At 41.2% G+C, this 26723-nt stretch overlaps 1 protein-coding gene across 2 annotated transcripts in view; it reads left to right on the top strand.

Annotated features, from left to right (window-relative positions):
- Positions 1 to 26723, top strand: part of SCN8A (sodium voltage-gated channel alpha subunit 8) — an 86752-nt gene that overhangs the window by 33873 nt on the left and 26156 nt on the right. Inside the window, exons 4-16 of one of the 2 annotated variants that reach the window (XM_056514928.1) lie at positions 632 to 721; positions 2363 to 2491; positions 5695 to 5786; positions 9251 to 9472; positions 9834 to 9897; positions 10549 to 10690; positions 11330 to 11536; positions 11958 to 12245; positions 13831 to 14187; positions 17088 to 17223; positions 19920 to 20158; positions 21129 to 21302; positions 22046 to 22402. In XM_056514928.1, coding sequence (XP_056370903.1) covers positions 632 to 721; positions 2363 to 2491; positions 5695 to 5786; positions 9251 to 9472; positions 9834 to 9897; positions 10549 to 10690; positions 11330 to 11536; positions 11958 to 12245; positions 13831 to 14187; positions 17088 to 17223; positions 19920 to 20158; positions 21129 to 21302; positions 22046 to 22402 — 2497 coding nt within the window. Of the gene's footprint in view, positions 1 to 367; positions 722 to 2362; positions 2492 to 5694; positions 5787 to 9250; positions 9473 to 9833; positions 9898 to 10548; positions 10691 to 11329; positions 11537 to 11957; positions 12246 to 13830; positions 14188 to 17087; positions 17224 to 19919; positions 20159 to 21128; positions 21303 to 22045; positions 22403 to 26723 lie in introns of those variants that run through there. The other variant, XM_056514927.1, reaches the window with a different exon arrangement.

Here is a 26723-nt window from a genome sequence, read left to right on the forward strand (position 1 = left end):
ATTAAAAATACAAAATGCAATAAATTAAAAATATCAAGACTCATTTCCCATGACTGCTGGGAGCAGCTCAGCCCCAGAGAAGCAGGAATTCCTCATGGCCTGGGGGCGTGGGACTGAGCCCCGTGTCCGTCTGTCCGTCTGTCCCCGTGTCCCTCTGTCCCCTGTCCCTCTGTCCCTCTGTCCCCTGTCCCTCTGTCCCTCTGTCCCCATGTCCCCTGTCCCTCTGTCCCCCTGTCCCCCGTCCCCCTCTCCCTCTGTCCCTCAGTCCCCGTGTCCCTCTGTCCCTCTGTCCCCTGTCCCTCAGTCCCTCAGTCCCCGTGTCCCTCTGTCCCTGTCCCTGTCCCTCAGTCCCTCAGTCCCTCTGTCCCTCTGTCCCTCTGTCCCCTGTCCCTCTGTCCCTCTGTCCCCATGTCCCCTGTCCCTCTGTCCCTCTGTCCCCCTGTCCCTCTGTCCCTCTGTCCCTCTGTCCCCTGTCCCTCTGTCCCCTGTCCCTCTATCCCTCTGTCCCCCTGTCCCTCTGTCCCTGTCCCTCTGTCCCTCTGTCCCTCAGTCCCTCTGTCCCCATGTCCCTCTGTCCCTCTGTCCCCTGTCCCTCTGTCCCTCTGTCCGTCTGTCCTTGACTCTGCCCCACAGTGTTCAGCATGATCATCATGTGCACCATCCTGACCAACTGCGTGTTCATGACCTTCAGCAACCCCCCTGAGTGGTCCAAGAATGTGGAGTAAGTGCAGACTGTGGGATTGAAACATTCAATTTTATATTCATAAAAATTGTATTTGTATTTATATTTATATTTATATTTATATTTATATTTATATTTATATTTATATTTATATTTATATTTACCTCACAAAGCACCAAATTTTATATTTATAAAAATTTTATATTTTTATTTTTATTATTTTTATTATTTTATTATTTTATTATTTATATTTATATTTATATTATTAATATTTTATATATTTATATATATTTATATATTTATATATATAAATATATAAAAATTTATATATTATATTATATTATATTATATTATATTATATTATATTATATTATATTATATTATATTATATTATATTATATTATATTATATTATATTATATTATATTATATTATATTATATTATATTATATTATATTATATTATATATTTTTATTTATTATTATCCTCCCAAACCCCCCAAACTTCTATTCAACCTTTCCACCTCCCCTTTTTACCTACCTAAAACCCCTTTTCACCCTTTTATTTCGACTAAACATTTGAATTTAATTTAATTTAATTTATTTTTCCCTTTGCCATGCAGGTAAACCCCTTTTCACCCTTTTATTTGGATTAAACATTTGAATTTAATTTATTTTTCCCTTTCCCATGCAGATAAACCCCTTTTCACCCTTTTATTTCCATTAAACATTTGAATTTAATTTAATTTAATTGAATTGAATTTAATTTAATTTATTTTTTCCCTTTGCCATGCAGGTAAACCCCTTTTCACCCTTTTATTTGGGTTAAAAATTTTAATTTAATTTAATTTAATTTATTTCCCCTTCGCCATGCAGGTAAACCCCTTTTCACCCTTTTATTTGGGTTAAACATTTGAATTTAATTTAATTTAATTTAATTTAATTTAATTTATTTCCCCTTCGCCATGCAGGTAAACCCCTTTTCACCCTTTTATTTCGACTAAACATTTGAATTTAATTTAATTTAATTTATTTTCCCCTTTGCCATGCAGGTAAACCCCTTTTCACCCTTTTATTTCCATTAAACATTTGAATTTAATTTAATTTAATTTATTTCCCCTTCGCCATGCAGGTAAACCCCTTTGCACCCTTTTATTTGGGCTAAACATTTTAATTTATTTTAATTTAATTTATTTCCCCTTTCCCATGCAGGTAAACCCCTTTTCACCCTTTTATTTCCATTAAACATTTGAATTTAATTTAATTTAATTTATTTCCCCTTTGCCATGCAGATAAACCCCTTTGCACCCTTTTATTTGGGTTAAAAATTTTAATTTATTTTAATTTAATTTATTTCCCCTTTCCCATGCAGGTAAACCCCTTTTCACCCTTTTATTTCCATTAAACATTTGAATTTAATTTTTTCCCTTTGCCATGCAGATAAACCCCTTTTCACCCTTTTATTTGGGTTAAAAATTTTAATTTAATTTAATTTAATTTATTTCCCCTTTGCCATGCAGATAAACCCCTTTTCACCCTTTTATTTGGGTTAAAAATTTTAATTTAATTTAATTTAATTTATTTCCCCTTTTCCATGCAGATAAACCCCTTTTCACCCTTTTATTTCGACTAAACATTTGAATTTAATTTACTTTAATTTATTTTTCCCCTCTCCCATGCAGATACACCTTCACTGGGATTTACACCTTCGAGTCCCTGGTGAAGATCATTGCCAGGGGGTTCTGCATCGATGGCTTCACCTTCCTGAGGGACCCCTGGAACTGGCTGGACTTCAGTGTCATCATGATGGCGTGAGTTCCTCATCCTGCTTTTTTTGGAAAACTTTAGGGAGAGAGGAGAGTTTGGGAGGAAAAAGAAAAAAAATCAAAAAAATTCAGTGAATGCCCTTGATTTGGTTTTTTTTTTTTTTTCCCCAAGGGAAGTTTTAGCCTGATTTTAAATATTAGCTTTAATTTCTGAAATTAGATTTAATTTCTAATATTAGCCTTGATTTGAAATATTAGCCTTGATTTCTGAAATTAGCTTTAATTTCTAATATTAGCCTTGATTTGAAATATTAGCCTTGATTTCTGAAATTAGCCTTAATTTCTAATATTAGCCTTGATTTCTAATATTAGCCTTAATTTCTAATATTAGCCTTGATTTCAAATATTAGCCTTAATTTCTAAAATTAGACTTAATTTCTGATATTAGCTTTAATTTCTGAAATTAGCTTTAATTTCTAAAATTAGCTTTAATTTCTAATATTAGCCTTGATTTCTGAAATTAGCCTTGATTTCTAAAATCAGCCTTAATTTCTAATATTAGCCTTGATTTCAAATATTAGCCTTAATTTCTGATATTAGCCTTGATTTCTGCAATTAGCTTTAATTTCTAATATTAGCCTTGATTTCTGAAATTAGCTTTAATTTCTAAAATCAGCCTTAATTTCTAATATTACCCTTGATTTCTAATATTAGCTTTAATTTCTAAAATTAGCTTTAATTTCTAAAATTAGCTTTAATTTCTGAAATTAGCTTTAATTTCTAAAATTAGCTTTAATTTCTCATATTAGCTTTAATTTCTAATATTAGCCTTGATTTCTGAAATTAGCCTTGATTTCTAAAATCAGCCTTAATTTCTAATATTAGCCTTGATTTCAAATATTAGCCTTGATTTCTGAAATTAGCCTTAATTTCTAATATTAGCCTTGATTTCTAAAATTAGCTTTAATTTCTAAAATTAGCTTTAATTTCTGAAATTAGCTTTAATTTCTAAAATTAGCTTTAATTTCTAATATTAGCTTTAATTTCTAATATTAGCCTTGATTTCTGAAATTAGCCTTGATTTCTGAAATCAGCCTTGATTTCTAATATTAGCTTTAATTTCTAATAGTAGCCTTGATTTCTGAAATTAGCTTTCATTTCTAAAATCAGCCTTAATTTCTAAACTTAATCTCTGGAACTCTTAGATTCTCTAAGCTGCAACAGTCTGGAGTCAGTGGAGCTGTAAAAAAATCAGATTTTCTGAAAATTAACTTGATTTAAACAAGATTTGAGGTGGTTCATGCACCAGGGGGGCAGATCAGTGAAGGAATAAAATATCTTTAAATTCCAGTTTTTGCCACTCCTTCCCCTTGGGCTGTGACTGGAGATAATAATAATAATAAATTATTAATAAACTATTAATAACCAGTTAATAACACATTAATAACCCAGTAATAATCTGTTAATAACCCATTAATATTTAAAAAAAACAAAACAAAACAGAAAATGCTTTGAATTAAATTGAATTAAATTGAATTAAATTAAAGGTTCAGGAGTTGTATTTCCAAGGATTCAGAGGATTTGAGTTGAATTAAAACACTTTTAATCATATTTTAGATTCTGCACCCAAGTTTGTTGAGTTTCCTGATTTTTTGCTCTTTTTCTGCCTTTTAGTTGTTTCTTAAATTCCTAAATCCCTCCTCTCCAGAGGGTTTGCCTCTATGCTCTGCTACAATCTTATTTTTATATTTTTTATTTTTTATTTTTATTTTTTATTTTTATTTTTTGTGTGCCAAGAGTTTTTGGAAGCCCTTGAGGCCTTTCTGCACCAGGGAAAAATCTGAAATGTTGAGCATTTATTTTCTTTTTCATACCAAGTTTCTCCCCACAGAGAGAATATTCTCTAAGCTGGGGTCAAAAAGGAAAATTCACATTTTTGAGGAAGGTTTTTTTTAAAGGAAAAAAATGGAAAATAAACATTTTGGGGAGGTTTTTTTTAAGGGGAAAAAAATGGAAAATAAACATTTTGAGGAGATTTTTTAGGGGGAAAATGGAAAAAGGGAAAAGGGACATTTTGGGGATTTTTTTAACAAATCCAACCCTGGTACTTTGCACTTCTTCTCCTCTGGTTTATCCTCTTGGAAAAAAAAAAAAAAAAAAAAAAAAGAAAAAAAGGAGAATCAAACCTTCCTGTGGCTCACAAACAGATATTGAAGCATAAAGGATTAAAAGTGGAGGATGCTGATTAAAATGAAGGATGCTAATTAAATGGAAGGATGTTAATCAAAGCAGAAGCTGATTTTGTTTTCTTATAAACATGAGGTGAAGTGAATAAAGTGAATAAACCTGAAACTGCAGCTCTGGGGTGATGGAGCACTCATGGAATCATGGATTGGTCTGAGCACTGCCAGAGCTCCAGGAGTGCTTGGGTTTTATTTCAAATAAATGAAATTATTTCAAATTTCAGGGGTTGGGGCTGAGCCCTGCTGAGCTCAGCACATTTTTTAATGTGATTTTTATTGGAGGGGTGATTTGCTGCATATTTTGGTTGAATAAAAGGGATGATTTGCCACACACAGCCTGTTTGAACATCCCTGGAATGACAAATTTTTGGGGTTTTGTGTCTGTTTTGTTCACAAATCTTGTCCCCCTCCATTTTGTGCCAGCAGGAGGGATGGGAAGCATTTCAATAATTGGCTTTTTGGGTTGTTGAATGTGGAAGCATAAAGTGCTCTTGATGGGTTTTACCACTGTGCTTTGGCAAGGAAAAGGTGATTTTTGGGATGCCAAATTTGGGATTTTGGGGTGTGTGTGCAGGAGTCCTGTGAGTCCCTTCCATGATTCCAGGTGAGGATGGACATCCTGGCCAAGCTGAGAGATCCAAACCCTGATTTTACCTCTGCAGCTTTGCATCCCTCTCCTCAATGCCAATCCTGGTTTAACTCACGAGCTGTTTCCTCCAACAGAAGAATGTTTGCAGAGGGAGGTGACCCCCCCAGTGCCATTAACTCTGGTTTAATTCTGCAGGTATATAACAGAGTTTGTAAACCTAGGCAATGTTTCAGCTCTGCGCACTTTCAGGGTTCTGAGAGCTTTGAAAACTATTTCTGTAATCCCAGGTAAGGTCGGTGTGTAGCTGTTGGGTACAGGCCCCTGTGAGTGATGTATTGCTTTGTCTGTAGTGCTGGTTGGATTTTTGGTGTGTGTATTGTCATGGTGTTTTTTGTGTGTGACCTCCCTCATTGCAGATATGTCACAGAGTTTGTGGACCTTGGGAATGTCTCAGCATTGAGAACTTTCAGAGTTCTCCGAGCTTTGAAAACTATCTCTGTAATTCCAGGTGAGAACCATTCAGCATTACAGGCTGGGCTGGTGTTTTCCCCTCTCAGTGTTTCCCCTCCCTCCCTGCACTGCTCATTCCTCACAGATGGCACTGGGATTTTGGTTTTTTGGATGGGATTTGCAGTCTGTGTAACAAAGCAGTTTGAAATCAAGGCTCCTGGGCATCAAATTCTGAGATGAACAGAATTTGAACAGGTCATTGCTCCATATTGTCCCTTTGTACTCACCTTTCAGACTGATCTCTGGAACTCAAGCCAGGCTTAAAAGTTTAATTCCATGTGCTGAACAGTTTCTGGCTCAGGGACTCGCCCTGTTATCTTGGAGTTGTTCTAGGAATAATTTTGTAAAGGAGCAGAGCTGAACCCAACCAAGATTAAAACCTTTTTGCCCATTTCCTGTGACTGGACCTGTCAGGACCAGCCTTGCCAAAGCTGCTTCTGGATTTGTGACTCAGCTGGGTGAGCTGTGGCCCTTCCTCTGTTTTGGCACATCATGGACTGAGAGCCACAGAATTCTGGTTTGGCTGGGAGGGACCTTAAAGCTCATCTTGTTCCACCTCCTTCCATGGGCATGAACACCAGTTTAATCACAGTTTAATCAAGTTTTTAAGCCCAGTTTAATCACAGTTTAATCAAGTTTTTAAGCCCAGTTTAATCACAGCTCTGTCCAGCCTGGCCTGGAACAGTTCCTGATGCTGAATTCTTGTGCAGAAAAGCTTCATGCACGTGGTTTCACAGAAGTTCCCCAAATTCTGAGCTCAGGCTCAGCTCTGACAGGCACTCAGACCTCTCCAGCTTTCTGATTTCCAGCTGCTCAGCCTGGTCCAGAATAACTCCTCCCTGAGTTCTGTCTCAGTTCCTCTGTGGTTTGTTCCCTAGTTCTGGAGTTGTGGTTCTGCTTTCCCAGCCTGTGGAATGGTTGGGAATTGTTTTGTGCCATCCCAGACTGCCAACCCCATCAGCTGGAGCTGCCTGTTGTGCATGATGGTGATGATGATGATGATGGTGATGATGATGATGATGATGATGATGATGCTCCTACTGGCACCTGCTTTTTTTTTTTACCTTGCACCCAGTGAGAACCTGCTGGTTCCTACTGAGCCTTCCTTCACGTTTGGTGATTTTTAAGAGCAAAAAAAACCCTTTAGCAGTGGTCTGAAAAGCAGTTCTCATTCTCTCAGCCTGCTCCAGAGAGTCACTGCCCTGCTCAGAGGAGACACATTGATATTAAAACCAGTTTTGCCTGTTTTTTGCTTTTTTAATTGCAGCAGAGTGGAGCTGGAGCAGCTTTGAGGAGCTGTGTGACAGCATGCCTTGTGTTCTGCAGGCAGCAGAACAGCTCACTGTGGGGTCATTGTCTCCATACAATTCCAAACTTATTTAAAACAAAATTATTTCAAATTTCAGGGGTTGAGGCTGAGCCCTGCTGAGTTCAGCACATTTTTAATGTAATTTTTATCAGTGGGATAATTTGCTGCATATTTTGATTGAATAAAAGGGGTGATTTGCCACACACAGCCAAGGGATCCTGTTTGGGGCACTGAACATCTCTGGAATGGCCAAACTTTGGGGTTTTGTGTCTCTTTTTGGGGAGGATTGTCCAGATGTGTTTCTGCAGCACAAATCTTGTCCCCCTCCATTTTGTGCCAGCAGGAGGGATGTGAAGCATTTGAATATTTGGCTTTTTGAGTTATTGAGTGTGAAAGCATAAAGTGCTCTGTATGGGTTTTACCACTATGATTTTGCAAGGAAAAGGTGATTTTTTTTTTTTTTTTTTAGAATACACAGAATATTAAAATCTAAAGGGGTTCCCCTTCTGCTTCAGCTCATGGAATGGGAATTTTAGCTCTGTGCTGAGCTGCTGAGAAACTAATTTTAGTGTTTTGAGTGCCATCTACACCTTCTGTCAGTAACTGGAATTAAAGTGTGTTTGAGACAAGATAAATATGGGAAATATTACCAGAATTTGTCATACCATGGACAAAATTCCATGGTCTCTGTGGATCTGTGGGACAGGAGCAAACTGTGACATCCATGAGCTAAACCACCAAAATTATGGGATGGACAAGCTTTGCTCCATGCTTTTCTGTCCCTTTGTATGCACATTTCAGACTGATCTCTGAAACTAAAGCCAGGCTGAAAAGTTTAATTAGATGGAAAGGATCATATCCCCTTGGTCTTATTTTGGTGATGAAACCATGATGGCCTCAAGAAAATTTCTCTATTGGCACTTGAGTTCTTCCATTTGAATTCCCTGATTCAGATGGTGGGGACACACCTGGATCACAGCTGGATTCCAGGATCTGCACCTGCAGAGCACAGGGGTGGTGGCTGCAGCTGGGAGTTGTTGGTTTGTGTTTGTTGAAGTGTTCCTGGGCTGGGATCTGTCCTGCTGCCAGTTTTTTACCCTGGGACAGCCAGAGCAGGACCCCAGAGCTGCTGTCCTGGGGTGCATGTGCAGGGCAGAGCCAGGGGGTGAGCATGACAGGAACCTGCTCTGTGCCAGAAAAGCCATGGAAAGTTTGGATGATGGAAGGAAATGATGCTTCCAGGTAGAATTCCTTTCTCAGGGATGCACCTGCAGCTGTTTGGTTTGGAATCTTCATGTCTGACCTCTGCAGGGGTTTTGTAGGAGGAAGTGGGAAGGGATCAAGGTTTCTGCTCCAAAATGTTCATGTGGTTTCAGCTGGAAATTTGGATCTGTCTGGCCCCAAATTCAGTTGTGATTTATTTTTTTTTTCTCCTTCCTGCCTTCTCTAGAGGCTCATTTATAAACCATAGAATCATCCCTCTTTACACTGATTAAAGGGGCCTGATTTGATATTCAAAATTCTGTCACCTAAAAATCAATGCTGAGTTCTCCCCACTCATGAATTCTGCCTCTCACAGAGCAGACTGGTGTGGGAAACCAGCAGGATAACTTTTGGAATATTTTCCTTTTCTTCCTGAGCCTGTCAGTGATCCCAGAGGCCTCAGTAAATCCCAAAGCTCTGGGTGAAACCCTGTAACCAAAGCCACCACTGGAAGGGGAAATTCTGCTCCTGCAAGGGGAGGGAAGTGCTGAGAGAGTCCATCTGAGCAGAAGGAAGCCAGGATGGGGAGAGCTGGAGGTGTTTGATCTCTGTGAGTTGTTGCAGCCTGTGTCAGTGAGCTCAGAACGTGCCCAGAGAGGATTTGTGGCAGCAAATCCCAACTTGATCCTCATTTGACAAACCATGTGTGGGGGAAATGATTCCCCACATCCCACAGTCCTGCTCAGCCATTCTCAGGGACCAGCCCTGGGATTTTGGGTTGTTCTGCCCATCCCTTGCCCCCATCCCAGGGCTGCACTGGCTGGAAAACCAAACCCCACACTCTCATTTCCCATTACAGCCCCAGCCTTTCCCAGGCACTGAGGGAATTTGGGTTTGCAGTGGGTTTTCCTCCTACAGGAGTGATTTCCAGTCTTGTTTCTTCTCCACAGGCCTGAAGACCATCGTGGGTGCCCTCATCCAGTCTGTGAAGAAGCTGTCAGATGTGATGATCCTGACAGTTTTCTGTCTCAGTGTCTTTGCCCTCATTGGGCTCCAGCTGTTCATGGGCAATTTGAGGAACAAATGTGTGATTTGGCCAATTAATGTGAACGAGACTTTCCTGGATAATGGCTCCAGGGGCTTTGACTGGGAGGAATACACCAACAATATGTGTAGGTATTTCTGCAGTGAGGCTCCCCAAACCTCCTGCCCTGGACTTCCAGCATGGCTCATGCTGTGCTGTGTCTGCTTTTCACAGTAAAAACAGACATTTCTCAGGTTTTTTCTCAGTTTTTTTTTTAATAATCTTTTGTTGAGATGTTCCTAGTTGAGTTCATCCTATAAAAGAATTTGGATGTGCTCTTTCAGCTAAATATTTTATCCAAAATATATTTTTTTGCTGATAAATTCCTCAGCAGTGCTTTTGAGGGGGGGAAAAGCTTTTAAGTGAAGGTTTTAATAATGTTATAATAATGTTATATATATTAAATCCTCTAACTCCATATGTGTATGTAATCTCTTTTTCATCTTCAGCAAATTTTTACATCATTCCTGGCGCCCCTGACCCTTTGCTGTGTGGTAACAGCTCAGATGCAGGGTGAGTTTTTGTTTTAGGCAAAGATGTGGGAATAGGAATAACAGGTTTTTACCAGGAAAATTAAAATAGAAATGCAGTATAACAAAGAACAATCTTAAAAACACTGACAGAGTCAGAATACAACCTGTTAGTCAGGGTGTTGGTAGCAGTTTTATTAAATGTGGCTACAGTTTTTTTGCAGTGGCAGATGGGGTTTAGGTGAAGCAGTGTTTTTGTAGAAGGGTGCATTTTTTTTTTTTTTAAGGTTTAGGGATGATGTGGAAAGGTTTGGCTTTCCTCTGGAATTTAGTGGAAAGAAGGTATCTTTCTATTTAAAATTTCAGGTTTTTATTTAGGTAGGAAAGGCTTGGGTTTTTGGTTTTTTTTTCTCTTTTTTTTTTATTTTATTTTTTTTTGACTGGAGCATCTTTTAATGAGATGATGTAATTTTATTAGTTATACAATGGGACTTTATTAGCAGATGATATGTTTTTGGAGGGAGGCTGGGTTGTGGAAAAGATAAAAGATGATTGCTTTGCTTAGTTTTAACAATGGCCCATTAGCAGATAGTATGTGCTATAGAAATAAGGAATTACTACCCAGCAGATGGTGATAGAATCCACATTTCTGGCCACATTAACTTAATTAAATCAACTTTATGTCCCTGCCCAGGCAATGCCCAGAGGGGTACACGTGCATGAAGGCAGGAAGGAACCCCAACTACGGCTACACGAGCTTCGACACCTTCAGCTGGGCTTTCCTGGCTTTATTTCGCCTTATGACTCAGGACTTTTGGGAAAACTTGTACCAATTAGTGAGTGAACACCTCTCTTTGGTGTTGTGCTTTGTGGGGAGAATTTGGGGATAAAGCAGGAAAATGGGAGAAGCTTTTATTGTTTTATTCCTTCTCTCAAAAAGAGTGCAAGTAAAGCTTCACAGTGAGGTTTTTATTTCTGGGGGGAGGAAGGGGCACATTACCTGGCAGTAACTGAAGTCCAGAAGGGATGGTGGGTCCAGCTGAGCTGTGAATTAATTCAGGAGCATTGTGGGCACTCAGCTCTGCTCACAGAGGGTGCTCAGCTCTTTGGAGGGCAGAGAGTTTCCTCATGACCTGAGGGTGCTTTGGGCACCTCGCTGAAGCAGCTTTTTCTGGATTTGGTTTTAAGGGAGTCTGAGCATTGGGTTTCACACTGTGAATTCTTTTCAGTTTGTATCCCTTGGATGTTCCCTTAAGGGAGGGAGGTGGATGTCACCTTCTGTGTTGGTGGCTGAGCAATGTGCAGTGTCTCAGCAGGGAAAACGCTGAGCTGGGGAATATTCAGCACTGCTGGATTTTCTTAGAAACATCCAGATCAAGAAACTTGGGATCAGCTCGTGCATCTCGTGTCAGGGAAGCCTGAAATTGCTTCTTTTCCCTTCTCTAATCCCTGTGCTGTTCTTTTTCCTCCTCCAGACTTTACGAGCGGCAGGAAAAACCTACATGATCTTCTTTGTGCTGGTGATCTTTGTGGGATCCTTCTACCTGGTGAACCTGATCCTGGCTGTGGTGGCCATGGCCTACGAGGAGCAGAACCAGGCAACCCTGGAGGAGGCAGAGCAGAAGGAGGCAGAATTCAAGGCCATGTTGGAGCAATTGAAAAAGCAACAGGAAGAAGCACAGGTGAGAAAAAAAAAAGAAATTCCTCGCTGTGAGGGTGGTGAGCCAGGCTGCCACAGAAGCTGATTGTACTACTTGCACAAGCAGACTGTAAAAATTCTAACAAATTCTGGCTGCAAGTTTCTTGCAAGGAGAGAATAAACATCTCAGTCTTGCCTCAAAGTCTTTTACTCAGGTGCATTAAGGGTGTATGAAATGGGAAAATTCTGCTCCTGCAAGGGAAGGGAAGTGCTGAGACAGTTTAGTTGAGCAGGAGAAACCCAAGATGTGGAGAGTTAAAGGTATTTGACCCTTTAAGGGTCAAAAATAAGGAAGTGGAACTTACTCTCTAAGTAAGAAAGAGTAAACTTCATTAAAGCAGAATATTGAGCATGAATGGTGGAAAAATGTGATTTACTTTTCCTTCCCTTGCCTGCACCCTCAGGCTGCTGCCATGGTCACCTCGGCAGGGACGGTGTCTGAAGATGCTGTGGAGGATGATGGGGGGGGCAGGATGTCCAGGAGCTCCTCAGAGATCTCCAAACTCAGCTCCAAGAGCGCCAAGGAGCGGCGGAACCGGAGGAAGAAGCGGAAGGACAAGGAGCTGTCGGAAGGGGATGAGAAGTGTGACAATGAGAAGGTGTTCAAGTCAGAGTCTGAGGATGGCATGAGGAGGAAAGCATTCAGGCTGCCAGACAACAGGCTGGGGAGGAAGTTCTCCATCATGAACCAGGTGCTTTTCTGCTCCTTCACTGGTGATTGTGGTTGCTCGAGGTCAGGATAATAATTCTGGTTTAGATTCCTGTCGGTACCTCAAGGGTTCTGCCCCCTGCCCTAAACTGTGTTGGGTCAGGAGAACATGTAGGGCCCAGGTTTGACTCTCACACACATTTCCCATGGCAGGAGTGACTTCCCAGTGCAGAGAGCAGGGTCAGAAATTCCTCCCTGTGAGGGTGGGGAGCCCTGGCACGGATTGCCCAGAGAAGCTCCAGTGCTGGGAGGGTCCAAGGCCGGGTTGGACAGGGCTTGGAGCAGCTTGAGGCAAAGGCTGTGATGTCTGGAAAGGCTGAGCTGGAACAGAGACCAGGCAGAGCAAAGGGAATAAAACAGGAATTTATTAAATGACAGTGCAAGAGCCTGGCCAGGGCTACACCCAGATCAGATCCAAGATGGATCCTGGTCATGAGTTTTACACTTTTATAAGTTTTGGTTCATATTGGGGTCTATTGTCCAACCACAGCCCCAGGTTATGGAGTTTCAGCCCCCTTTCCTTCCCATTGTTTCTGATTTTTGGGTACCAGCTGTCCTCAGTTCTGCAGCTGGGAAGGGATTGTTTTGTCCAACTCCCCTGTGAAGTGAACTTATTAACACCTAGCATGAAGTTTCAGAGTTACACACCAAGCAGAGAATCTGAAAAATATCACAGCTGAAACCCAAGGCACAGAGTGGAACCACCCACCCCAATGGCAGGGGGTGGAGCTGGACAATTTCCAAGGTCCAAACCAAAACCAAACCAAACCAAAACCAAACCAAACCAAACCTTTGTGATTCTAGGAAAGCACCAAGATCTTTCCTAAACAAAACCAAAGAATTTGTGTTTCTAGGAAAGCACCAAGGTCCCTCCCAAACCAAACCAAACTATTTGTGATTCTAGGAAAGCACCAAGGTCCCTCTCAAACCAAAACCCAAACCAAAACAAACCAAACCTAACCTAACCTAACCTAACCTAACCTAACCTAACCTAACCTAACCTAACCTAACCTAACCTAACCTAACCTAACCAAACAAAACCAAACCAAAGAATTTGTGATTCTAGGAAAGCACCAAGGTCCTTCCCAAACCAAACCAAACCAAACCAAACCAAACCAAACCAAACCAAACCAAACCAAACCAAACCAAACCAAACCAAACCAAACCAAACCAAACCAAACCAATTTGTGTTTCTAGGAAAGCCCCAAGGTCCAAACCAAAGCATTCATGATTCTATGAAAGCACCAAGGTCCAAAGCAAACTAAACCAAACCCAAGCAAAGCATTTGTGTTTCTAGGAAAGCACCAAGGTCCAAAGCAAAGCATTTGTGTTTCTAGGAAAGCACCAAGGTCCAAAGCAAAGCATTTGTGTTTCTAGGAAAGCACCAAGGTCCAAACCCAAGGAAAGCATTTGTGTTTCTGGGAAAGCACCAAGGTCCAAACCCAAGGAAAGCATTTGTGTTTCTGGGAAAGCACCAAGGTCCAAACCCAAGGAAAGCATTTGTGTTTCTAGGAAAGCCCCCAGCAGTGCTCGGGTCCCCCCTCCTCACTCAGCCTCCCCTCTCGCAGTCTCTCCTCAGCATCCCGGGCTCCCCGTTCCTGTCCCGCCACAACAGCAAGAGCAGCATCTTCAGCTACAAGGGCCGCTTCCGCGAGCCCGTGTCGGAGAACGAGTTCGCGGACGACGAGCACAGCACGGTGGAGGAGAGCGAGGGCAGGAGGGACTCGCTGTTCATCCCCATCCGGGGCCGCGACCGGCGCAGCAGCTACAGCGGCTACAGCGGCTACAGCCAGGGCAGCCGCTCCTCGCGCATCTTCCCCGCGCTGCGCCGCAGCCTCAAGCGCAACAGCACCGTGGACTGCAACGGCGTCGTGTCGCTCATCGGGGGCCCGCCCTCCAGCCTGCCCGGCCGCATCCTGCCCGAGGTACGGCACGCTGCCCGAGGAAATGCGGTTTGTAGTGTGAAGGGTTCGGGCTCTCCTGAAGGGCCCCCCTGGAGTGTGTCCCATGGGATAAGAAATCCTTCCTGCCTATGATAACTCGTACTAGAGAAGTGTTTACCCCCCTGTAGGCTCCTGTGTTATAGAGATAAAATATGAAATTTATATATCAATATAGATAGATATAGACATAGATATAGTATAGATATATAGATATAGATATAGATATAGATATAGATATAGATATAGATATAGATATAGATATAGATATAGATATAGATAGATATAGATATATAGGTATAGATATAGATATAGAGGTATAGATATAGATATAGATATAGATATAGATATAGATATAGACATAGATATAGTATAGATATAGATACATAGATATAGATACAGATATAGATATAGATATAGACATAGATATAGTATAGATATATAGATATAGATATAGATATAGATATAGATAGATATAGATATAGATATAGATATATAGGTATAGATATAGATATAGAGGTATAGATATAGATATAGATATAGACATAGATATAGTATAGATATATAGATATAGATATAGATATAGATATAGATATAGATATAGATATATAGATATAGATATAGAGGTATAGATATAGATATAGATATAGATATAGATATAGATATAGATATAGATATAGATAGATATAGATTAGACATAGACATAGACATAGAAATAGTATAGATACAGATATATAGATAGAGATATATAGATGTAGATATATAGATAGATATAGACATAGATATAGATATAGATACAGATACAGATACATATATATTTATATATATACATATATATTTATATATATATATATAAATATATATAAATATTTATTTAGAAATAATTTTATAGAATAAGTATTTGTAAGTAATTTTAAAGTTGTGTACATGCACATCAGTCTCGAAAGGCAAAGAGTCCCAAGTGCTGAAGTCCATGTTTAAAAAGCTTTCATAGAGTCCCAAAATAGAAGAAAAGTCCCAAAGAGAAGAAAAGTAGAAGTTGCTCCTGTCAAGGCCCCAGGAGGGCCAGAGTGGCAGCAGCAGCTCCTGTCTTCTTCTGAGTGATGATGGTGGTGGGGAGAGAAGAGAAGAGAGAGAGCAAGAGAGCATCTCTCCCCAGGTCTTATTTACAAATTCTTATTCACAGGTTCTTATTTACAATAAGCTAAAAACACAAATCTGAAGCATTTCTTCTTAACTTATTAGAATTCCAGTTTTCTAGTATGAAAGTTTATGTACAATCTGCACATAAAGCTGTTCTAGCTGAAAAATGTAAGCAACATTCTTATATTTTTATTTTGTCTAAAACTGTGGTTTTAAGTTCTCACTGAGTCTTGTTTTTAAAACTTATTTTCTACCCTGATATCTGGGGCTTTTACTTTTTAAGGCACTTAAAACATTTTCATACTTATTTAAACTTACTTAAAACTTGAGCTTACACCTCTATTTCATAAACACCCCAAGCTTCCAGCACCCATTTCCTTCCTTTTCAAACTCAACAATCCTCCTCCTTCCCCTCCAGCTTGCTGGGAAAAAATAAAAAAAAAGAAAAAAGCTTGGAATGGAGTCCTTAATTAAATCCTATTAATAGTAGGCTTGGTGTGTTGGGGCTATTCAGAGCTATTTAAATGGGAATGGGAAAAACCAACCCAGTTTTTAAAGATAGTTGTGAATATTCTTCACAATAAGATAAAATATTTGAGGGTTAAAATCAAATGTAAACAATCTTTTTTCTAAATTTTCTGAGTTTTCTCTGAGTTTTTCATTAATCCAGGGGCAGCTGTTAGCAAAATAATGAGTTTGTAAAATATGCCTTTTGTAATTGTTGAATTCTCCTGTGGCTTTTTGTAATTACTTGAATGAATTGGTATTGAAAAAACCTTTTAGTGGATCAACATTTCAGAGTGCAGGAGAGAAACAAAGCTCCAAACACAGCATATCTGTTAGGAAGGCACAGAAGAATCTGAATTTAGTTGAAACAACATCATTTGAGAGAGACCTAAATCAATTATTTCTGAGAAAATCTCATTACCAAGCCTATAAATTCCAAGCTGTTTTTTTTAAATTATTGGAATTCTTGCAACCTGTTTGACCCTAATTAGTTGTTTTAAGCATCAGTTACTTACCTGGTTTTGTTCTTCATTAATTCAGTTTATTTTTCAATATTTAATCCTTTAACAGAGGATGGATGTGGTGACCAGCACAGTGTAGAGAAAAAATAATAATTAGCACTTATTGTACTAACTCTGTGTGGAGAGACAAAAAAAGCTCAGTTATCTGTCAGTACCCAGGATTTTCTGGCAATGCAGAGCAATCCTCAGAGGGAAACTGAGGAAGGACCAGCTCTGAATCCAGGGGAGCAAGGTGACCCTTCCAAGGTGGAAAAATTTGGATTTTTACATCCCTGTGGTGGCACAAAACTGGTTCCATGCTGGGCTGGACTGGGAGAAATGAGTTATCCTTGTTGAGGCTGAGCTTGTTTTATTCTAATTTTCACATAGAGATTTTGAAATAAATGTTGATCCTGTCAAATTATAAACTTGATTAATTTGTGTGGCTCAGGTGAGGCTGCTGTGGATTTCTCAGGTTGTAAAGGGAGTCACTGCCCATCTGCTTGAATTAATTACATTGCATGTAATTAGAAATGTTCTCTGAAATACAGTCTGTAATTCGTCTAAGAGAAAAAAGGATCCAAGAGAAAAAAGAATTTGAGTTTTGATTTGACAGCTTAAAACTATAGGGAGGTGGGAAGGACAGAGGAACAACATAAAAAATACAAAATATGGAAATTCAGACTAATGCAGAGAAATCTCCCCTGTGTGTTGATCATGGTGTGAATGTTTCAGGGCACCACAGAGATTGAGATCAGGAAGAAGCCTGGGGGGTCCCTGCTGGTCTCCATGGATCAGGTGAACGCATCCTATGGGAGGAAGGACAGGACCAACAGTGTCATGACTGGGCTGACCAACACCCTGGTGGAGGGTAGGTGGATCTGGGGTGCCAGGATGGGCCTGGAGCAGAATTCCTGGGGCTTGAGAATGGGAATGGGGTGGTTTTCTCATCACAGAATTCCTGGAATTCCTGGAACTGAAAACTGGGAACAGGGCGGCTTTTTCATGTTGGAATTCCTGGAATTTCCAACGCTGGAAACTGGGAATGGGGTGGTTTTTTCATCATAGAATTCCTGGAATTTCCAATGCTGGAAACTGGGAATGGGGTGGTCTTCTCATCACAGAATTCCTGGAATTGAAAACTGGGAACAGGGCGGCTTTTTCATGTTGGAATTCCTGGAATTTCCAACGCTGGAAACTGGGAATGGGGTGTTTTTTTAATCACAGAATTCCTGGAATTCCCAGCACTGGAAAATGGGTCAGTTTTTTCATGATAGAATTCCCAGAATTCCTGAAATTCCCACTGCTGGAAACTGGGAATGGGGTGGTTTTTTCATCATAGAATTCCTGGAATTCCCAACGCTGGGAACTGGGAATGGGGCAGTTTTTTCACCCCAGAATTCCTGGAATTCCTAGCACTAAAAACTGAGTATGGGGCATTTTTTTCATGTTAGAATAACTGGAAACTGGGAACAGGGTGGCTTTTTCATGTTAGAATTCCTGGAATTCCCAGTGCTGGGGACTGGAAATGGGGTGGTTTTTTCATGATAGAATTCCTGGAATTCACAGCACTGGGAACTGGGGATGGGGAGGTTTTTTCACCCCAAAATTCCTGGAATTCCTAGCACTAAAAACTGAGTATGGGGCGTTTTTTTCATGTTAGAATTCCTGGAATTCCTAGAACTGAAAACTGGGAATGGGGCAGTTTTTTCATGCAAGAATTCCTGGAATTCTCAGTGCTAAAAACTGGGAATGGGGTGGTTTTTCCATCATAGAATTCCTGGAATTCCCAGTGCTGGGAACTGGGAATGGGGCATTTTTTTCATGATAGAATTCCTGGAATTCCTGGAATTCCTGGTACTGAGAACTTCCTAGCACTGGGAACTCTAGGATGAAAAAAAAGTCTCAGCACTGGGAATCCTGGGAATTCAGTTTTTCCATGGGAATTTCCCAGGGCCTAAAGGGGCTCCAGGAGAGCTGGGGATGGACTTTGGACAGGACACAGGGAATGGCTCCCACTGCCAGAGGGCAGAGCTGGAGGGGATATTGGGAATAAATTCTTCCCTTTGAGGATGGGATTGCCCAGAGAAAATTCCCAGGGTCAGGTTGGGCAAGGCTTGAAGCAACCTGGTCTGGTGGAATTCAGCTCCCCCTGCTTTAGAGCAGTGCATGTTCATGCGTGGTTTTGCCTAAATCTGCTTCTTTGGGGTCTTTATTGAGAAAAAAATATTTATTAGATTTGATTTTAATTGATTTTTGCATCCCAGTCGCATCGAGGTGGAGGTAAAGGCAACAAGGAGTTGTAACTTGGTAAAGAGATTAAATAGAAATAAAGAGAAATTTGATAAAGAGGATGCAGGTGGAGATCAGAGTGTCAGGTAGGGGTGACATTTCTCCCAGGCACTGGGAGAACCTTCCTTTGCTCCTGTGGGAGGGAAGGGTTGGAGCTGTCAGAAAAAACCTGGGGCTGCTGCACGCTGGGAATTCTGCAGTGGACAGCCCTGAGATGAGACTTCCCAAGGTGTTAAGGAATTCATGAACAGCAGCCACATGCAGCTGATGATCTCAAATTCCTGCTGGCTCCTGCAATGAAATTGAAAACTGAAATATTCTTGGGAGCAGAGCAGGGTTTGCTGCCGCTCCCCTCCTGCGCAAACGCCCACGGGCTCCAGTGCCATGGGGCTCTTTTTAACTTCAGAAATTCCAAGGCAACTAAATACTAAGCAACCAGAGAACCAATGGGAAGGAGAGCACAGTGGTCCTTTCCCTCCCCATAAAAAAATAAAAGATGAGGGTGCACAGCTGCACAGCCTGACTGGAACCAGCAAGTCAACAAATGGGGGAAACTTCTCATTTTGTTTGGGTTTTTTCCCCTAAGTGTTTGAGATAAGCCAGTGTAAAAAATTTAAAAAAATGGACACAACATTTCTGTGTTTGATTTCTGTAAATGGATGTAGTTAGTCTTAATCAGGTTATTCCTGTTGAAAGTCTTCAGCAGTGTTATGTCATCTCTTTCCTCTTTTAGATCCTGTCTGTGTTCAGCACAGAATTCATCTCAGTTATTTAAAAACTGGCACCAAAGGCAGTTTGGAATTTGTAACTTTAGTTTGAACTGTTTTACCTTGATCAGTTCCCAGTTAAATATAGCCCTTCATTTGGAATAATTTGCATTGAATCATCCTGGTGGGGCTGAAGCACAGGGTTAGAACTTGTGGTGACCTGGTGCAGATGTTGTGTAGGGACAAAGGAGGAGCTCAGTAAAATCCTGAAATCCAAGAACCCTTGAGGCTGGAAAAGAGCTCCAAGGTCATTTGGATTAAACTGTGATTGATCCCCAGAGCACTGAGTGTCACCTCCTGTCATTCCTTGGGATGGGGACCCCAAACCTCCCTGGGCCCCCTTCCAAAACCTGACCACCCTTTCCATGAAAAACTCCTTCCTGATGCCCAACCTGCCCACAAACTTGGCCCAGCTCTTCTCTCGTGTCACAGAGTTCACATTTTTGTAATCCTTCACCCTCAGAGATGAATCCTGAACTCTGATTTTTATGTTATTTTGTGCCTGCAGAGCTGGAGGAGTCCCAGAGGAAGTGCCCCCCTTGCTGGTACAAATTTGCCAACACGTTCCTGATCTGGGAGTGCCACCCCTACTGGATGAAGCTGAAGGAGATTGTGAACTTGATTGTCATGGATCCTTTTGTGGACTTGGCCATCACCATCTGCATCGTGCTGAACACGCTGTTCATGGCCATGGAGCACCACCCCATGACCCCCGAGTTCGAGCACGTGCTCTCCGTGGGCAACCTGGTGAGGGAGGAGAGCAGAGCTGGGGGATCCCCACAGAGCTGATCCTGCTGCAGAATCCTGCTGGATTCCTGATGTGGGCTTGGTGGGATCCCTGGATTCCTGATTTGGGCTTGGTGCCATGCCTGGGTTCCTGATTTGGGCTTGGTGCCATGCCTGGGTTCCTGATTTGGGCTTGGTGGGATGCCTGGGTTCCTGATTTGGGCTTGGTGGGATGCCTGGGTTCCTGATGTGGGCTTGGTGGGATTCCTGGGTTCCTGATTTGGGCTTGATGGGATTCCTGGGTTCCTGATGTGGGCTTGGTGGGATTCCTGGATTCCTGATTTGGGCTTGGTGGGATTCCTGGATTCTTGATTTGGGCTTGGTGGGATTCCTGGATTCTGATTTGGGCTTGGTGGGATTCCTGGATTCTTGATTTGGGCTTGGTGGGATTCCTGGGTTCCTGATTTGGGCTTGGTGGAATTTCTGGATTCCTGATTTGGGCTTGGTGGGATGCCTGGATTCTTGATTTGGGCTTGTTGGGATGCCTGGATTCCTGATTTGGGCTTGGTGGGATGCCTGGGTTCCTGATGTGGGCTTGGTGGGATTCCTGGGTTCCTGATTTGGGCTTGGTGGAATTCCTGGATTCCTGATTTGGGCTTGGTGGGATGCCTGGGTTCCTGATTTGGGCTTGGTGGGATTCCTGGATTCCTAATGTGGAATTGGTCTGATGCCTGGATTCCTGATGTGGAATTGGTGGGATGCCTGGGTTCCTGATTTGGGCTTGATGGGATGCCTGGATTCCTGATGTGGAATTAGACTTAGAATAATTTCTTTGTCAAGGCTTAGCCTGAAGATCAGAAGGAAAAAATTAATTCTTGAAATCCTCACCATATGTGGGTATAAAACAGAGAAGCCTGGCTTAATTAATTCAGAAATTAAGCCCAAAATGACTCTTTGCCTGTTCTTTGTCTGTCTCTCCTCCCCACTCCAGGTTTTCACTGGGATTTTCACAGCAGAAATGTTCCTGAAGCTCATTGCAATGGATCCATACTATTATTTTCAAGAAGGCTGGAACATCTTTGATGGGTTTATTGTCTCCCTCAGTTTAATGGAGCTGAGTCTGGCAGATGTGGAAGGACTTTCCGTGCTGCGATCTTTCCGATTGGTATTGCATATTCCAATATTCTGTATTCCAGTATTCCATATTCCAGTATTCCATATTCAATATTCCAATATTCCAGTATTCCAGTATTCCAATATTCCAATATTCCAATATTCCAACATTCCATATTCCAACATTCCATATTCCAATATTCTAATATTCCCATATTCCAATATTCCAGTATTCCAATATCCCAATTTTCCAATACTCCATATTTCAATATTCCAATATTCTAATATTCTAATATTCCCATATTCCAATATTCCAGTATTCCAATATCCCAATTTTCCAATACTCCATATTTCAATATTCCAATATTCTAATATTCCCATATTCCAATATTCCAGTATTCCAATATTCAAATATTCCAACATTCCATATTCCAATATTCCAACATTCCAGTATTCCATATTCCAATATCCCAATTTTCCAATACTCCATATTCCAATATTCCTGTATTCCAGTATTCCATATTCCAATATTCCAATATTCCATATTCCAGTATTCTACATTCCAATATCCCAATTTTCCAATACTCCATATTCCAATATTCCAATATTCCAATAACTAAGCACAAAATACCCAAATTTCCAATAAAGTTAACATTCTCTGCTCCCTGTAAGCTCAGTAGCAGAAGCCTGGATTTACCTTTATGTAAAATACCGGGTGGTTGTTGCTTAGGAAATTCTGCTTTATTTTCCTCTTTGTTTAAGATTTGTCTGTTTTATTTTGGATTTTTTTTGTAGCTGAGAGTCTTCAAACTGGCCAAATCCTGGCCCACCCTGAACATGCTGATAAAAATCATTGGCAACTCGGTGGGTGCCTTGGGCAACCTGACCCTGGTGCTGGCCATCATCGTGTTCATCTTCGCCGTGGTGGGGATGCAGCTGTTCGGCAAGAACTACAAGGAGTGCGTGTGCAAGATCAACCCCGAGTGCGAGCTGCCGCGCTGGCACATGCACGACTTCTTCCACTCCTTCCTCATCGTCTTCCGCGTGCTCTGCGGGGAGTGGATCGAGACCATGTGGGACTGCATGGAGGTGGCGGGGCAGGCCATGTGCCTCATCGTCTTCATGATGGTCATGGTCATCGGGAACTTAGTGGTCAGTAGGTCTGGGGGTCAGTAGTTCTGGGGGTCAGTAAATCTGGTGGTCAGTAAATCTGGTGGTCAGTAAATCTGGTGGTCAGTAAATTCAGTGGTCAGTAAATTCAGTGGTCACTAGATTTAGTGGTCAGTAAATTCAGTGGTCAGTAAATCTGGTGGTCAGTAAATTCAGTGGTCAGTAAATTCAGTGGTCACTAGATTTAGTGGTCAGTAAATCTGGTGGTCAGTAGATTTGGTGGTCAGTAAATTTAATCGTCAGTAGATTCAGTGGTCAGTAAATTCAGTGGTCAGTAGATTTACTGGTCAGTAGATTTAGTGGTCAGTAAATTTAGTGGTCACTAAATTCAGTGGTCACTAGATTTAGTGGTCAGTAGATTTAGTGGTCAGTAGATTCAGTGGTCACTAGATTTAGTGGTCAGTAGATTTAGTGGTCACTAAATTCAGTGGTCTGTAAATTAAGTGGTCAGTAGATTTAGTGGTCAGTAGATTTAGTGGCCAGTAAATCCAGTGGTCAGTAAATTCAGTGGTCAGTAGATTTAGTGGTCAGTAAATTTAGTGGTCACTAAATTCAGTGGTCAGTAAATTCAGTGGTCACTAGATTTAGTGGTCAGTAGATTCAGTGGTCAGTAAATTCAGTGGTCACTAGATTTAGTGGTCAGTAGATTTAGTGGTCAGTAGATTTAGTGGTCAGTAGATTTAGTGGTCAGTAAATCCAGTGGTCAGTAGATTTAGTGGTCAGTAAATTCAGTGGTCACTAGATTTAGTGGTCAGTAAATCCAGTGGTCAGTAGATTTAGTGGTCAGTAGATTTAGTGGTCACTAGATGGTTCCTGCTGGGTTTCTGTGGTTGTTTCTGGGTGTGGGGCACAGCAAAAAGACACTCTCTTGCTTGGTGCAGGAAAGAGCAAAAAAGAGGAATTTATTGAAGGAAACTATTGCCTTAAATAAGGCAGTTCATGCAAAACAAAGTACAGACAAGTCACTGGTCAGAGAAGGAGACACCTTTTCTTCCTGGCTTTCTCAGGGATTTTGCAGGTGTTTATCTCCATTATGATTTTTTCTTTTGTGTTTACAGTAAAGAAGGAGCCTCTAGCCTGGGAAGAATCCTGGCTAGAGCTAAGAAAGTTTTATGGCCTGGCTGAAAGAAAAAGGCCTGGCTGATTTTGCCTAGGCCTTCAGCAGTGTCCACGGGGTGGGACCTGGTGATGATTTACCAAAATAAGAGGATTGGTCTAATACTGGTGCTCAACTGTGAGAATTTTTTGGGGGGGGGATGGTTGTCAGGACAGACTCAGAGCTCTCTGTATTCTGGTCTTGAAGTTTGTAGTTTATTATTAGGGTGTGGGTATATGAGGGAGAGAGTGATACAGAGAGCAGAGAAAATGGAGCATAGAGAGTAAAGAAGATAAAAAAGAATAGAAAATAGAGAGCAATTTCCCATTTACAATACAATAAGTATTCTCCTATATTCTAATTTCTACTAACCAATCTACTACAAAATACTAATTTCCTAATATTTGTATGCAACCTATAGGAATCATTCTATTACCATGTTTTATGGCTTTCTTATCTATAAACCTTTTCTCTAAACCTTTCTTGCCACACTTGGAACAGGATGTCTGTTGGTTCTTTGGTATTTGTGGCATTTGGCATTACCTAAACAAAGGAAGAGGCCTCAAACCTTCACATGTATTTCCTTGTCCCCAGCAGGGTGGGACCCAGTGAGGATTTACCAAAATCAGAGTGTTGGTCTAATACTGATGCTCAACTGTGAGAATTTTTATCAGGACAAACTCAGGAGCTCTCTGTATTCTGGTCATGCAGTTTGCAGTTTATTATAAAAGGCTGTGGGTATCCAGAGCTCTGCTGAGAGCTGCCAGCCACAGCTTAGAGCAGGACAGAGAGAGAGTTTTTCCCATCTACAACACAATAAGTTTTTTTTTCTATGTTGAATGTTTTAATTTCCACTAACCAATTTACTACAAGATACAACTTCTCTAATATTTGCATGCAACTTATAGGAATTGCTATATTAATATATTTTATTGCTTTTTTATCTCTAAACTTTATCTCTAAACCTTTCCTGCCTGCCACACTTGGAAGAAGATGTCTGCTTGCTTCTTTGGTATTTGTGGCATTTGGCATTACCTAAACAAAGGAAAAGGCCTCAAACATTCACATGGTTACTTTCAACCCCACAGTTGAAAACTCCTATAATTTCTATTTCATTTATGGTTTCAAAATCTTCTGCTAAGCACTCATAAGGTTTTCCTGTTTCATCGTTCCCAGCACTCAACTGTGATGACAAAAGACTCTCTAACAATTTAAAGTTAGAAAGTGTGTGTTTATTAATTCTCTAATTCTCTAATACACACTGCAAAATCACAGGTGATCACTAAATCTGTTTGTTGGCAAAGGAGTCAAGTAAAAACATATTAAAATAACAGCCCCTCCCATCCCCCTTTCCTATGGTAATTAGCTAGAATGGCTGTTAAGCATTGATTGACTTCTTAAATTTAGTCTGGGGTCGTTTTTGTGGGGAGGGGTCTTAAAAGGAGGAAGTAAGGGGAGTCTTCCTCATCCTGAATTCTTCACCTTTTCTATCAATGACAAATGATTCTATTCTGTCAATACAAATGATTCCAGTTTTTCACAGAATGGCTTTCTGGTTGCATTGTTGATGTTCCTTTGGATCTGCTCACTAGTTTTGTTTTTTCCCATTGCAAGCACAGCTGAGCAAACATGAAATGACAGACAATCAATTATTTCAGTTTCAGATAACTACTCCCTTCTAACTTTTAATTATTTTCAGCAAGGTAACTAAAATATTAATTTTCTGAGATGAGTGTTTCAGTGGGGGAGTGATGGATTGAGAGTTTGTTCTTGCTCTCTGGAGGGTCCCTCATGGCCTTTGATGTCCCACAGATTTTGGTAGCATGATGTTAAAGTTGTTGGTTTTTTTTGCCTGATGAGGACTTTAAACAATCATCTGTAAATAAAGCATTTGTGGTTGTCTGATTAGGAACAGGGAATAATCCAGCAGCTTCTTCAAGGCAGGTTTATTGAAAGGCCACCACACTTATATAGGATGGATTGTGCAGTACAGAATAGGAAGAATTGAAAAGGTTTATTGGTCCAAGAAGGCAACACCTCTTTGAAAAGATGCTTTTTATAAAACATCACATAGCACATGCTCTGTGATCAGCACCAGGTGTTAATTTATGTTATTCATTCTTCCTTCTTTTGTTTAACTCAGAAAAGTCAGCCTGGGAAGGATCCCAGCTGGAGCTGAGAAAGCCAACAGCCTGGGAAAAATCCCAGTTGGGTTTTCCTTGAGCCTTCAGCAGTGTCCACCAACATTTTGCAATAAAAGCTGAAGATATTTAATAGGGACAGACCTACACCTGACCTGAGGGGAAAAAACAGCTAAAAGAAGCAAAACCTGGCATTTTAACAGTCAGAAAATCCAATAATTTGGTGCACAGGGGAAGGTCCTGAGTTAAAATGAGGATGGAGTTTCTTCTGAAGCTGCCCACTGCTCAGTCATGAGATGCTGCTGTGTGCAGGAGCTGCTGGGGAGCTGTGTGGGAGGCTGGGCTGCATCATGATGGTTCCTCCTGGCCTTAATTTCCTGCAGAAAAGTCTGTGGAGGAAAATGTGAGTGAGAATGAAGTCACATGAACAGTGGCAGTTCTTGGGAGTAGCTGTGAGCTCTCTCTGAGAGTCCTGCCTTGCCAGAGGGTTTTGATAAAATGAGTTTTGGGGATGGTCACTAAATGTGGGTGTGGAAGTAGAGCTGGGAGTGATCACTCAAAATGCCAAATTTTCCTCATTTTCTTTGAGGCAGAGTCAGAACTAAATCAGTAAAGCTGAGTTTAAATCCTGTGGGGATTAAATCCCTCTCTGACACCTGCCAGGGGCTCCATGCAGGGACCCCTGGGACTCTCAGAGCTGTGTCTGCACCAGAATCCCTGCTCAGGGAACTTCCTGCAGCACCAGGGGCTCAAACCTGGATGAGTCTGTGGGACTCCAGGGCTGGTTTTGAGTCTGTGGGACACCAGGGCTGGTGCTTTTTTCATTTGTGGTACACCAGAGCTGGTTTTGAGTCTGTGGGACATCAGGGCTGGTAATGAATTCGTGGGACACCAGAGTTGCTTTTTAATTTGTGGGACACCAGGACTGGTTTAGAATTTGTGGGACTCCAGAGCTGGCTTGGGATCTGTGGGACTCCAGGGCTGGTTTAGCATTTGTGGGACACCAGGGCTGGTTTTGAATTTGTGGGACTCCAGGGCTGTTTTTGAGTTTGTGGGACACCAGGAC

This window comes from Oenanthe melanoleuca, linkage group LGE22, assembly GCF_029582105.1.
Source record: "Oenanthe melanoleuca isolate GR-GAL-2019-014 linkage group LGE22, OMel1.0, whole genome shotgun sequence".
NCBI classification, from domain to species: Eukaryota; Metazoa; Chordata; class Aves; order Passeriformes; family Muscicapidae; genus Oenanthe; species Oenanthe melanoleuca.